General features: G+C 39.2%; 1 protein-coding gene across 4 annotated transcripts in view; it reads left to right on the top strand.

Annotated features, from left to right (window-relative positions):
* Window positions 1-14,499, top strand: part of LOC135422180 (uncharacterized protein F13E9.13, mitochondrial-like) — a 47,311-nt gene that overhangs the window by 10,603 nt on the left and 22,209 nt on the right. For 2 of the 4 annotated variants that reach the window (XM_064671215.1, XM_064671213.1), the window contains exons 5-7: window positions 2,285-2,435; window positions 4,493-4,620; window positions 9,669-9,764. In XM_064671215.1, the coding sequence (XP_064527285.1) occupies window positions 2,285-2,435; window positions 4,493-4,620; window positions 9,669-9,764 (375 nt within the window). Of the gene's footprint in view, window positions 1-2,284; window positions 2,436-4,492; window positions 4,621-9,668; window positions 10,604-14,499 lie in introns of those variants that run through there. The other 2 variants (XM_064671212.1, XM_064671211.1) reach the window with 2 other exon arrangements.

The raw sequence follows: 14,499 nt of genomic DNA, 5'->3' as shown, positions 1-14,499 counted from the left end.
TACTCGATTCCATGTTCTTAACATAATCTTAAAATTCTGTTTATTAGGTTTCATTGGAAACTTCCTGCTCTTGTTTTCCAGTGAGACTACAAAATGTTTTGTTCCCATATAAGTCAGAAATGGGACTGCCTAGTAACTATTCAGCAGCTATTACTTTTCAGCTTGCCAAATGTGAAAGTAAGCAGTAGTATCATTCTCACAACTTTATGAGCGTAAAAATGAATTCATTAGTGGAATCTGATTATGGCTTCATAAAACAGAAGGATAATGATATGGTGCCTGCACCTATTCCACTTGGTTAAAATTTGTATTTTCATGGCCTCTAAAAACCCAGATCAAGAGTGCAGCCTTGTTAAACTAAGTACCATACTAATGTTCAGCAAAAAGTCTTAAATTACTACATTAAGGAAACACAAACCAAGTGTCAACAAACATGTAAGCAGTGACCTTAATAAATGAAATTACTCAGTGAATAGCTCCTGTCTTGAGTTAAACATTGATTGCTGTGAAAGTGTAACATGTCTCTAGACCCTTCAATAGTCTTATGATTAGAGAAATATTTTTTCTTACTTAACTCTGAATTGTTCTGTAAGCTTGGGTGTTGTAGTAGAATCTGTAGGTTTTGTTCCCAGATGCAGAAGTCTCAATCAGGCTGTTTGCAGTGTGTTTATTACCCAGTGTCTACAAACACCTGTAGCTGTACTTGTGGCACACTCTTGACTTTGGATCCTGAGAATATTCCACGCTTTTCAGCCGCTAATCTCAAGGCACAGGACAGCTTGCATTTCATTTGGCATCCATCTGTGATGTTTCTTGTTAGCTGGAGTCTGTGTTGCTAAGCAATACAGGCTCTTCTCTATCAGGCATAAGCTTCTGTTTCTGCAACTTCAGGGCTTTGGGAGTGAAACTGAAATTTTAAAATAAACAGGCACCTTGTCATTTGGTAAATACATTTTCAAGATCATTTCTGTTTGTATCTGAAATATGCTAGGGTGATGCCTCTGTTGCCTAAGCAGTTCTCTGGTGGGTGGGACTGCATTCTCGATAGCTGCTTCCACATGCATTGCTTTCCTTGGTATGATGTCAGCTCTAATTAAACGTGCAGCTGATTCCAAAGCTGGAGCAGCAGCAGAGCTTCAGAAGGGCTTGGAAGAGCCCTCTAAAGCAAACTGGAATAAACAGCAAAACTGCACAAGATGAGTGCAGAGCTTCTGTGCAGATGTTAAGTGACAGGTGAAATAAACTTCAGTGCTGTGAAAGACTTGGGAGAAGAGGGAAGTGGAATAAGGGAATCAGGATTCAATCTTGTGCCTTACAACTGCAGGCTTATTACATTATGGTCCAAGGCTTCAGTATTACAACACGGATATTTCAAGGCTGTGGGAGGGGTCCCTGATAGTCAGTGAATGGCCTGTGTGAGATAATTATTATTTGTAATCTTCCTCTTAAATATCTACCCCACAAAACCTTCCTAGTGCAAAACATTAATGAATATGGTGGAAGCCTTGCTGCTAAGACATGGTAGAATTGGTGATCAGGGTGAGTTTGGAGTACAGTGGAAAACGTTCTGCTCTTCCCAAACCTTACCTTTTTTCGTACCTTTGGCACAGCTCTACAAGTAATTTATTGATGAGGTGCTGTGTAGAAAACATGCTACACCGAGATGGAGTCAGATGGGTTGTGTTTCAGGCTGTGTTTCCATGCCTAATTTCATAAAGAAAGATGACAGTGCTATTCCTCCGTGTCCGTGTCCTTGATGGTTTTTGACCTGATGGCCAACTTGAGGCACATTTAACAGGGGGGTAGATGTTGGGAAAGAAGTAATACAATGAAAGAGTTTCTTGAAAGAGGGAAGAGATGCAAGGTAATGACCCTTTTTGGAGAGAAAAGGACAAAGGAGCCATGTTTTGACCTACCTGCTCCTCTGTCAGCGTGTGCCCACGTCAGGGCAAGAGGCAGGGCAGGGTGTGCAGCTGCCTTTTCTGAGCCACACAGGAACAAACTGAGGGGCTGAGAAAGAAGGGAACCATGGGGATAGACAGAAAATTGGTGTGCTCTATGCGAGAGATCAGAGCTAAAAGGAGTAAGATGGAAAAAGGTCAGAATATGGGTGAAAATAAAGCATGTAAAACTTAAATTTGTGGAAAAGCGCCGTTGGTTAGTCCTAGAACATATGGAGGAACTTGTGCTGGGATCAAATAAGAAGGGCAGTAAGGTGGATTTTTGTTTGGATTTAGTATTTCTGTTTTCCAGTCTTTAAAATACTGCTTTTGGTTGTTTTCAGGTCTTGATTTTATCCGGGCTGAAGGGTTTGTGTTTTCTCATGTGGCTGATGAAGGGATTATAAATGCCTGTGCAGGTGACCTGCTACGATACAGAAAACAAGTTGGAGCAGAGAACATTCAGATTTTTGCCGATATTAAAAAGAAACATAGGTAAATATAAGCAATATTTTTCGTAAATATGAATATAATTGTGATATTTTTCCCCGTTTTCTGATTATTAGTGCAAATTTAGTGTCAGGGCCATTAATGATATAGGGAGTTTATTATTTAAGCAAGGTCTTGCAGTGCTGTTAAGGGATACATTTAAAAATAAATTTGCACCTGTAAGTTGCTGGTTGGTCTGTCTGTGAAGTTCGTAGTTGTTTAACCTCTAGGATTTAAAAATACAGACTGTAAAAGTCTTGCATCTGGTATTGAGTGAGATTTTATACACTTGTGTATATGCCTATTATGTGTAAAGAAATTTTGTTTCTGGAGGTTATGTATCTAAGGTTATTTTCTAGTCATGTAAGCAGGTGCCATATAAAAGCATCCAATCATAATATTTTGGCATTTTAAAAATCTTTCTTTTCTTTCCTGCCAATAATACTGATTTCTTCTACTTAAATCAGTGCTGTCTATGTACAGGTTATGTTCTGTGATTATCAAACAGAAGGAACTTATGACAAACGAATCCAGTTTCTTTTCTACTGCTACTTTATCTTACCTGTCACATGGTACTTTCAGCAATTTAGATGTCACTCTTTGTGGTTTTTTTCCCAGAAGAACTGCTCGAGTGCTATGTATTATACATGCTAAATAACCTAATTAAAATGTTTGTGTGTAGTATGTGAGTAATCATGAGAATAGCCAAGTCTGGAAGATCTTAAATATATAATAAGCAAGTAATAAATTTCAAAATAGAAAGTAAACAAGCAGTGTGGTCAAATTAAGCTTTTCAGGTACTTTCGGGGTGTTTTCTTTCTAATGATTTTTGATATATATAAATAAAATACATTTCATTAGACTTTTCTGTAAAAGAAATTGATTTCATCATATCACTTTTTTTTTTTTTTGAGTCTTGACAACTGGTAAATTGATATTTGGATTATACTTCCCATTGTTCAAAGGGTGTGCTTTTTAAGGAAGGAAAAGAGGTTCCTGTTTCTGGCAGATTCATAAGCTCAGAAGACAATGTTGTTGGTTGAGGTTTTTAATGTAGAAAAATACACCTGCCACTGAGAGCTGCTATGCTCCGGTTCTTTAAATGAGGACAGACTATTTTTGTAGTCTGTTTGCTGTGTTGCAGCCACTTTCCATGTGTGAGTTTTAGGATACCAACTACTCTTCAGCCCTTTTTCAGTGTCGTTGTATGTGTTAGGTACTTAGGCCTGCCTTTCTCCAGCTGCAGAAAGGGAATTACTTCCTTTTCCATACACTGGCACATGTGCTGCCTCTGAATATGGCCAGACCCAAGTGTTGTCCATACAGACTGATCCATGAGGAGGTTGGTGCCTTCACCACTCAGCAGTGCAACATGTTGGCCATAGCTGTTGTTTTCTATTTAGATGGAAATACAGAAACAACAGTCAGATGTTGAACCAGCAATGGCTGGAATTCTTTCCAAGTTTAGGACTGTTTAAATTAATAGCTGCTATTGCTATAGATTTCAAAGTGTGTCACCCATACATCAAAGCCTGCTGTTGAACAGCTGGGTTGCAGGTAATTGATGCTTGTAATTGCTGTGTAAGATGATTCCTGTGATTATATCATAGGTAATAACTATACTTTCAGTTAGTTGGACTTGTGCAATGACGTGGAGGCTGTTGATTCTGTTCTAGGCAGCAGGATCTGATTTATGAATGAACAACCACAGCTCCCACTTGAAGTCAGAGAGCTCTGTGTGCTCAACATTTCTGAAACACAGGTGCTCGACGTGTAAGCAGCCGACTCAATTGACACTTGGTGGCTCACACTCAGCAATCACTCTTTAGAGGCAGGAGACCCGGAGCAACAGGCCCATCAGTTCTGCTTCCCTGATGGAAATGGTTGTTGAGGTTGGTTTTTTTAACTCTTGCTTGGATTGTGATGTTTCTTCCCGATTTGAACCAGGACACTTGCCCTCGCTCGCAAAGCCTGCCTTTGGTTGTTCTGTTGGAAGCACAGTCCGTGCTGCAGGGTGTGTGTAACAGGTGTGTGCTGACAGTAACCAGGTCCTGCTGTTGCAGTGCCCACGCCCTGACAGCTGATGTCGGCGTGGCCCAGACAGCCGAGGCTGCCCAGCTCTTCCTGGCCGATGGGGTGGTGCTGACCGGCACAGCCACGGCTCTGCCTGCGGATCCCCGGGAGCTGCAAGGTGAGGGGTGTCACACAGAGCCTGCCCAGCAGGCACTGAACTCTGAATTCATGTAGAAATCCATATGTTCACTTAAGGGGAAACCTGCATGTTCCTTAAGAGGGGAGTTGAAAAAGAGGAAAGAGAAGAAACTCTTCACTGTGGGGTTTGGTTTTATACAGTTTGAGCTGCTGTTCAGTTCAGATTGGCTGTGGTATGTTTCTAAACAGTGGTTTGGCAGGACAAAAATGACAGTTATTTCAAGCTTTTGTGTGATGCTGAAGCTTAATTGAAGAAAAAAAAAATTGCTATTTAATTCCTAAAAGGTCGTAATAGAAGAAAAAGCTACTTTATAGCTTTGTTAGGAATCTAACTAACTATGAATCTTTCCATCGAAGAGGTGAGCATTTTAACCTTTCACAGTGAAAATGAAAGTCCTGCAAGGAAAGGGGCATTTTGATCAGGAAGCATTCCAAACAGTAATACCAGGGAAAGTACTGCTTGGAAGATTTTCAGAAAGAAGACAAGTTCATTGGTAGATAGGAGGATATTAACATCAAAATAACTTTTAAGTGGTGTGGACTTCTTATCAAGGGAGACTCATTTGACCTGTGAGTTCTGACCTTTGCAGAAGTGCTATGATTCTTCATATTTTTATATTGGCATAAGTTTGGGCTGTCTTTATGAAACTGTATCGCTCCCATGCTAGAATTAAAGTTCCATCATGGGGACATTTAATTTTCATCACTAATTTTAATTTAGATTAATGGCTTGAATTTGAATGTCTCACTACATAAAATAGAATGTCTGTTTTTAAGGTTTTACTCTTTCTGACATGCTTTAACACAGAAAGTTTTGAAGTTCCAGTGCAGTGTATTGTATTCAATTTTTGTTAACAGATCAGCGTGAAAAACTTACTTTATTTGCCATAGATAACCTGGACCTCAAGCATGAAATCATTCAGTGTTTTCAGGGTTTAATATCTATCATACATGCTTAAGAGCATTTAAAATGAATGTTGATACATTGAACAGGTGATGATGAAAGCTAAGCATCCTTTAGAGACTGCAAAATTTCCTTAATCTAGAGCTCCAGACCTGCCTGCAGTTAATGTACTAATGCAGATTAAATAATTTTAAAAAAGGATTTGATAAGTCTTTGGGCAAAATCCTAGGTTAAATTCTGCTTTCACATGTGTATGTGCAACCTCCACTGATTTCCTGCATCACAGAGCAAAACCTGACCTGTAGGCCCAGAGGTTTTTTGTCACAGAACTTTCAACCAGACAGTACCATGGCTTCTGCTTTTCTTTCATGTGAACAAACATGTCAGTCTCTGTCTTGTTCTCCTTCTGGATCCAAAGAACAAAATGAATCAGAGTTGGCAGCTGTAATGAAGTACACATTAATTTTGTGTTTGGATTTGTGTTATGAAAGCAAGAGTCTGCAGATCGTGGGTTTATTTTATTTAGATCACAGCGTTTTGGATGTTAGCAGGCCCTCTCATGAGAAGGATGTTGTCTTAAAACAGTTAAGAGAATAACTTAAAAATCAATATTCCACAGTATAAGGAAATGACAAATTAGGCATATCTATGTCAGGAGATTCTTAAAAGGGATCAGATCTACATGCTACAAAGTTGGTGTTGATGTGAGTGAAATTTTGCGTTTCACGAATTTATGCAGCCCTGGAAGTGCTGTGTTACAGTGATACACACAATTGGGCACCTTTCATCACACTGCAAAGCATCTCTTGAAAGCAGAACCGAGAGACAGATGAGATTTTTGTCATGTCTTTTTTTTCAGCTTTGTTGTGCAGTAATACAGAAGTGGTTTTGCCTTTGTGTCTTTGTGTGGAGTTGACTGACTTGTGATGGGCTGTGGGAAGTGAGTGTTTCCCTGTCAAGCCAGAGAACTCTGCTGGTACTTTGTGCCGCTGCTTTCTCGCAGGCAGTTTCCAGCACCTCTCCTTGCAGAGGCTGGCAGGCTTTGCTCCAGGGCTGCCTGGGCACACCAGGGCACCAGTGGTCCATGGAGTATGAGGTCTGTAAACCAGACTTCATGTTGTTAAGGAGCAAGAATTATAGCTGAGCGTTTTCAATTGTAATTCATTAACAAACCATCTTTTCATTTAAGAGGTTGTAGAAGTTTGTTCCAGTTTGCTGCCTTGTGGAATGTTCTTTGGTTGGAGTGTGTGAATCTACCAGATTTTTTTTCCTTTGGATATAACTGCTGCAATACCTGCTTTGCATTCAGTCTGTATTTTAAGTGACCAAAGCTTTGTGTAATGACTGCTCAGTTATCTCTTTGCACAAAGCAAAGTGCCTCAGCTGAGTAACCAGTGGAAGACAGGTACATAATGAAATCCAAGAGCTGGCTATGACTGTCTCCTCCTTAATTATTGTTCATAAAAGAGGCATCAAGACTGATTCACCCTCTCACCTTTTGATGGTCAAAATAGAGGCTGCTGCCTTTGTGGTGCCCTCAGAGATAAACAGGAGACATGAGTGATCAGTACTTTTTCTAAGCCCTAGATTTAATGGCAGAGAACAAGTCCTTTGAATTAAAAACCAAAAATGTGTTACAGTGGAGCATTACCATAAACATAGCGTTGTGTATGGTACAGTGATCACTGCAATGAAAAAGCTGTTAAAGAAGAGTAGTCGAGCAAGTTATTGGCACCGTGGTGCTTATTTTTACGCCGCTCTTCGTCATTGTTTTCAAGCTAGAAGCATTTGGCCTTTATTTCATGAAACTTGTGCATACCGTAGTTCAAATGCTTTCATTGTGCTTTGCAACCAAGCACTATTTCATTGGATTTTATTAAAGACCTATCTGCAGCTGTGCTGCCACAAGAAAGAGCACAGTGCCCTCTAGTTACAGCCCATTGAAACAGAGAAACGTGCGAGTTGTGTAAACTTCAGTCTTGTTACTGTAACATCACGAAATTGTCTCCTTTTTCTCACTGTGTCAAAAAAAAAAAAAACCAAACCAGAAAAAGAACGCCAAGAAAGCTGAGAGATTTAAAGCAAAGCTCTGTGTTTAGAGACATTTTGACAGTGACTGAACATTGCCATACGAAAGCACAACTCACTGCTGCTGCTTTATTTTCTTTTACAGGTTAGAGTTTGTATTAACACAGCCAATAGACAAATCACCTTCTACTAATCAACTTTAGGCTTGATGTGCTTGGAAAGGACTTAAAAGTAGCATCTGTAGCATTCCTAATGAGGTAACGCAGTCTCGCTGCACACTGAGCGCTCCCTTTGCCGTTCTTCACGTTGTCAGTCTGAATAAATCTCCAGCACAGGAGATGTGTGTTGACTCCATGTGTCATGTGTGGATCACAGCAGCAGTTGGATACCTTGCTACTTTGGAAAGCTTTGGGGTGTTTCAGAGTTTCAGATCAGTCTCAGGTTTCACTGGGTTTTCCCCTTTGCCTAGTGGGGCTGAGTCTTTGCCTCAGACCCACGTGAACATGCTCTGTTTAATTATTTGGCTCTTTGTTTTTCCTGCTGATGTGAAATAATTATGAATCCACTACCTGCTAACGTGCCTTACGCACTTGTCACGAAAACAAATATTGACTTGAAGCCCAGTTCCTCTGGGGATACACTGAAGTACTGCTGCACAAATCTGTGGTCAGTTGTAGCACCTTAATTTTGCATTGGTGTCAGTATAAAGCAGATAGGGTATTTCTAAGAGCATAAGGATATTATACAAAAGAAAAATCTGATTTTTCTAGAACGGGATATCAGTAATCATGCTATAAATAGCTAAAAATGAATTGTTTTGTTGCTGTAAGCAGAATGACTAAGAATATCAAATATGCATAGAAATAACTAAAGTTTCAATCATATTAGCATGATCCATCTGATCTGTTTTACATTTTCAGGAAGGGCTGTGTGGAATGATTTCATTTTTGTGTAAAAATGTTTTTAAGAAGGGGTTATTGTTCCTAGATGGAAAAATGGTAGGGCAATATGACCTAAAAAGAGATTCAAGAGCATTTTAATTGATCCTCTTTCTTCAGTGAAGTAGGAAGGTGATAAATAATTAGTCTTTCCTGAAACATAATTAATAAGTTAGGCTTCTGATGAAACTTCATTTAAGCAGTGTTTTGAAGCAGACTTTTATTTGTTGCATATGTACTTTCCTCTAGTCACCTCAAGCTATAACCACCTTACATCAGATAATCACCAATTAAACCAATTTATATGTTTTTAACGGTCAGAAATAATGCCTCACAGCGTTTCTCTAAGGCATGAAGCATCCAGCCCTATGAGTGACTCTTAGGATGGTCAGTTTGAAATGAGAGGATGAGAAGGATGCTTAAACTGGGCTTCCCTCCCCTCAAGCTAGTACTGACCCAAGTTCTGCAGCAAATACTGTAACAACATTTCATTTATCTGTGGGGAACCTTTCCATGCTCAAAACAACCATCCCTTTTTGGTTTTATTCCAAAAGATGTGAACTCTGGTAACTGAGCCATGGAGCAGTTTCTGCACAGTCAGGTCTGTGAGAACACACACATTTCAGAGTGAACGTGCTCACCAGGACCATGGGCTGAGATCCACCCCTCTGCCTGACAGATGAAGTGAATCTATAATATTTTGAGCCTCTTTTTTTCCAGTTTCTCCTTTTGGAGCTAGGTAAAAGGTCAGATAATTAAATAACACTGTATAAAGGAAAAATAAGTGGCTTTTTTGTTCCATGACATTCCTAGTAGTGATAAAGACCACTTGTCTTTCTGGCTTTTGATTTCTGGAACACTGGTTGGAGCTGTCACTGGTGTCTGTATGATCACAGCTGTTTTTCATACAAGCAAATATATGAAGTGTTTCGTAGACCATAATGTAAAAAGTGAGATTTTTTTTTTTTTCTTAACAGCTGTTTAGAGCTAAAGGTGTTTTTTCTAGAGAACTTGTTTCATTCTGTAGCAAAGTAATAAATGCTGTGATCATGAATTTGTTGATCCCTTTTTTTGTTGAAAAACTAGGCAAATTGAAGTCTTTATCGATAGAGTTTCGAAGACAGGGTTTGACCCTAATTTTGGTTTTCTTCTCTTCAGAGGTTAAGCATGCTGTGAAGATTCCTGTGCTCATTGGGTCTGGAGTGACTCTGGAGAATGTGGGGAATTACTTGGATGCAGATGCTCTGATAATTGGTTCGTATTTCAAGAAAGAAGGTTATTGGGCAAATGCTGTTGATCCTGACCGAGTAAAGAAATTTATGGAGCACATAAGTCCACTGAGGGAATGAGCTTGTCAGTAAACAGTACTTGCTTGTGTGTGTGTATAAATGCAGTATGGTACATTGTACAGAATTAAAGCACAAATGTGTGGCTGAATGGTGAATAACATCAAATAAAAATGCACATAATCTCCATAACTAGCTGGGAAACGTGGTGACACTTTGCAGTGAACTGGTGCTCTGATGTTTGTTTCTAGGCAGCACATTTCTGTGGTGCTCAAAGCCATCACCAATGCAAACCCAATCCTGAAGGCTTGTGTGATATATCCTCTCCTATAATTGAAATGCCTATGGAGTTTAAGAATTTACAGTAAATATTCATCACAGGAGAGCTGAGTTCTGTTTTGCCTTTAAGTACAATAGGATGCACTAAGTTTACAGCTAAAAGTATTGTAAATTGGACAAGTTAATTAGCCTTTCAGTTTCCCCATCTGTAAAACGATAAGAGTACCTGCATCACACAGGGGCTGTAAGACATAATGAATGAATGGATGTACAGCACTTTCATCTCTTCAAATGAAGGGCTCTTTTAAAGTTCAAGATCATTATTTTTTCATTAAAATTGTGCGTTTATTACAAAAATGAAGTAATTGTATGAAACACAGAAGTTTAAGATAATTGGGATGTTGATTTACTTACAATACTTATTAGAGAATAAATGTAAATATTTAATTATATTTTAAGTAGAGTTGGAATTTAGTCAAAATGTTTTTGCAAAAATTGGAAATTTTAATAAAAGTTTATTATTTTTCAGCAAGTGCCTCCAGCTTTGTGCCTTTCCAGACTAGTATTAGTGATGTTAAAAACTGCCAGGTTCCTTCCAATACACGAGATATAAGTATGATAGAAACCTTTCTACCAAAGCTGACAGGTAAACACAGATTTTAATTTTTCCTGTAAAATGTAGAGGAAAAATATTAGTCTCACTCTCACTGTGTATGCTGTAAGAGATTCCTCATGAATTTGATCTTTCAGCTCTCAGGAAGAGTCAAAGAACCCAAAGAATACCTGTTATGTCATGGCTGTATAAAATGTGGGCAAATGTTTTCATTCCTTGGGACTTGGAGCGAAGTTTGTCCTCTGGGAATCCTCTCTTTCCTTTGTCTATGCATCAAGTTTCTGCTGATGCTGATGGAAGTTATATTGTAAATATCAAAGCAAGTATACGAACAGGTTTTTGTGTCAGCTGGCGGAGAGCCCGTGCTGCTCTGAACAAGAGATACATCCCCTCCTTCCAAAGGCAAGAAGATTTTCAAGAAATTTAGTTTTGTTTACATAATGGTGATTCTAGAGCACCACGGTCTGAGATTGTCTTCTCAGGTTTCTGTTTTCTGGGCCAGTCAGTCTCCCACACGACTCCCATCAAAAGCAATGAAATGTCTTTTGTGTCTTGACCTGCTGGAAAAGAGATTCTTTAGACCTTGTGACAACCATGGCTTTTCTCTCTTTTCCTCCTAAATACACAGTTTCAATGCCTAGAAATCCTTTCAGGTGCCTGGTTATTGTGGCTGATGCTGTTTTGTTGACAGGCATTTTAATCTGGTCCCAAGCACTTGTCCTCACCATTCCTCTGGTGCCAGCAGGAGCACTCCTGTGGCCTTATGGGGGTCAGGAATCTCATTCTACCTGACACCTAACCCAGTCTTGTATCAGCCCCACTCATGGGAGTGGTGGGTGGAGAATTTAGGTCATCTTCCTCATTCCTTGCATCTGCAACTCTAACTCCAGGCTACTGGTGCAAAATTATTTAAGGATCATGAAGATGCCTTCTGAATCCGTCTTGCACACATTCATTCAGCCACAGCTTATTTACCAGGTAAAACATTGATCTGGTTTAGTCTTTAAATCCTTAGCCTGAGTAATGAGTGCCATTTTATGCCCTCTATTGTGAAAAACACCACATCAAATTAAAAAATTAATTTAGATACCAGTAATATCAGTGTGCTTAAGTGAGTAAATGTGTTTGATCTTTGTGCATTTAGGACTGTTTTTGGGCCTTTCACAATTTGTATAGGTTTCCATACATCATTGCACAGAAGATTTAATGAAGGTTGTCCCAGCAGGTATGTACTAATACAATTGTTGCCAATTTTGAAAGTTATTTTCAGTAAACCTGTAAGCTGGAAAGGCTGACATGACTTGCCATCCGTGAGAAGAGTAAAAATCTTCAAGTAGTCAGCTGAAAACAACAACTGATACACTGCTTGTTCAGTGTATTGATAGTTGTTCAGTGATGATAGTTGTTTTCAAAGAAACTGGTGACTGTTGTCAAAAGTCACATTCATCACTGTGAGTGGGAAAATGTGTTACCAGCTTGTTTTTTGAACCGGTTTCTACTTATTCCTAAAAACTCGGAAGTGCTTGAAACTCAAATGGATTTTCACCTGAATAACGGGGGTGAGAACTTCCTCAGTGCTGTATGCAAGGTGTAAAGGCAGTAATGTCATGTGCAGCAGTTGTTTAAGGCAGGGGCCCTAATGGTTGGTGTAATATTCAGAACATGCAACCAGTGCTGTAGACAGCACTTTCACTGTCAGGATTTCATTTAACACACCACTGTGTAATACTTGTGGAAAGAGGCCTTAGTTTGGGTCTGTATTGTTACATATGAATGGCAAGTGCAGAATTTAGGGAACAGAAGTAAAGGAAAGCTGATTTTAAAGCCTGAAAATGTGACTGATCGCCAGCTCTGTATATCATTCTTTGTGCCAAAAGTATTTGTCTAGCAGCATAAAGCATCTGCTTGCCTGTTTCACACAGATGCTGTAAGTAGAATTTGACCTTTTGTTCAGAAAGTGTTTGAATATTTAACTTGAAAATATTAAGTTATCAGAAAGGCTGTCTCTTTTGGGAAGACTGTTCAATTTTTATACAGCCCAAGTTGTTAAAGTACTTTGGAGCATGAACAACTTCAGAGCAGAACAAAGCAGGCAGTGCTAATGTGTAGAAACTCCAGAAGTAAATAACAGCTGTTCAAGAAGACTTCTATTAAATATGTATTAATTAACTTGAAGTGCATCACTTAAATATGTGAAGAGATTATCTTGTGTTAATTTACATTAAAACACACAGCACTTGTTAGCCTCATTACACTACCCTAAGTATAGCCTAAGCTATCACCTCATCTTACATTGAGTTCTGTTGGGTGTTGATTGCTTCCAATTTGCCCTTTTAAAATGTCAGTAGCCTCCATTTCTTGTTGGATCTCTTCTTTCTCTCAGTTTGTTCTTGCATGGTTTCTGTTCTTACTTCTGTCTGTTCTGTGCTGAGCAGAAAGGAAAACAGCAATAGATTGTGAAAATATAACAGTAGTTGCCCACCCAAACTTCAGGTGTGGTTCCTGCCGTTGACTTATAATCCCAACAGAGAGAAGATAAGTGTCCATTTGTGTAGCAAAATGACTTTGCATGAAGATTCAGTATCACCTTTAGAAGAGGAAAGATACCTAGTACAATGGGGTCTCTTTAATGAAATTATAGGTAAATAAAACTCACTGGTAATAATAGACTTTGTGGTCTAAATCAATGTATAAATCTTCATAAACTCTCATTCCATCCATAAAACTTGAATGTTTTTATCTGTACTTAATATGACAAATGGATTTTTACCTGTTTTGGTGCTGAAAATATATAAACTTGTATGATTTATGGATTATTTTCAGAGATTTTCTTAAGTGCCGTTTTGGCAACTTACCCAGCTTCTAAGGTGTTCTTTCATCCCATTATTTTGACTCAGCAGACTCCCTAATGACAACTCAGAGTCCAATTCTTGTTTGCTGCACCTATTCCAATGCACTCCTCGCTATGAGGAGACTGAGGAATGTAAAGAACTTGAGGGCAAGTCCTGGCAGAGCAGGAAGGGCAAAGGAAACCAAAATATTTGACTTTAGCAAAATCTTGAAGTCCATAACAAGTTGCCCTGTTGCAGGGCTCTCCTGAGAGAAGTGAATGGGGATGTTTGCTGTAGTTTCAGGTTGCTTGCAGCCTCTTCAGCTAAGACTTTGTGAGTTTGCACCTGGGTTGTGTTTCCAAGATCATCCCTGCTGTTGTGTGCTTGGGAGACACTTTTTCCTGAGTGAAAGCTGATGTTTCACAGGATAATTATGGCAGTATGGGAGGTGAGACCTGTAGAAAAATCTAGGCTTGGAATTCTCAGCTCTGTAGATCAAGAGCAGATTTAGATGTATATATCTTTAAAAATAAACCTTTAAAGATCACTCACTACCTGTGCCTTCGCCCTGACAGTGTTTGCTGTGCTGAGGAACTTGGAAGTTGAGTTTAGGAGCACAACTGGCCGTGGCTTTTTTGTTGCACATTGACAGTGCTTGTCTCTGTGACCTAAAGGGTGTATTTCTCAGAAAGGATGGAGAATTTGGCTGAGATATTTTTGTTCTGGGCTGAAATGCCATGGTGTGTAGTAGAATTGACCACCCTTTTGGTGAAGATGCTTTTTGTAATATCCAAGCTAAACCTTCCCTGGTGCAGCTGAACTAAAAGTAAGGCCAGATGGTTTCTAGTGAAATCTCAAGAGTAGTAGATGCTTTTTCACCCTAATCTTTAAATGCACAGATAATTTTCGGGAGAAAAAAGTCTTTCTGCAATGCAAACAGGGAAGCCTTTCTCATGAGGCAGAAGGGTTGCAATTCACAA

Source organism: Pseudopipra pipra, chromosome 14 (genome assembly GCF_036250125.1).
Source record: "Pseudopipra pipra isolate bDixPip1 chromosome 14, bDixPip1.hap1, whole genome shotgun sequence".
NCBI lineage: Eukaryota > Metazoa > Chordata > Aves > Passeriformes > Pipridae > Pseudopipra > Pseudopipra pipra.
This window is presented reverse-complemented; position numbering and strand designations above follow the sequence as displayed.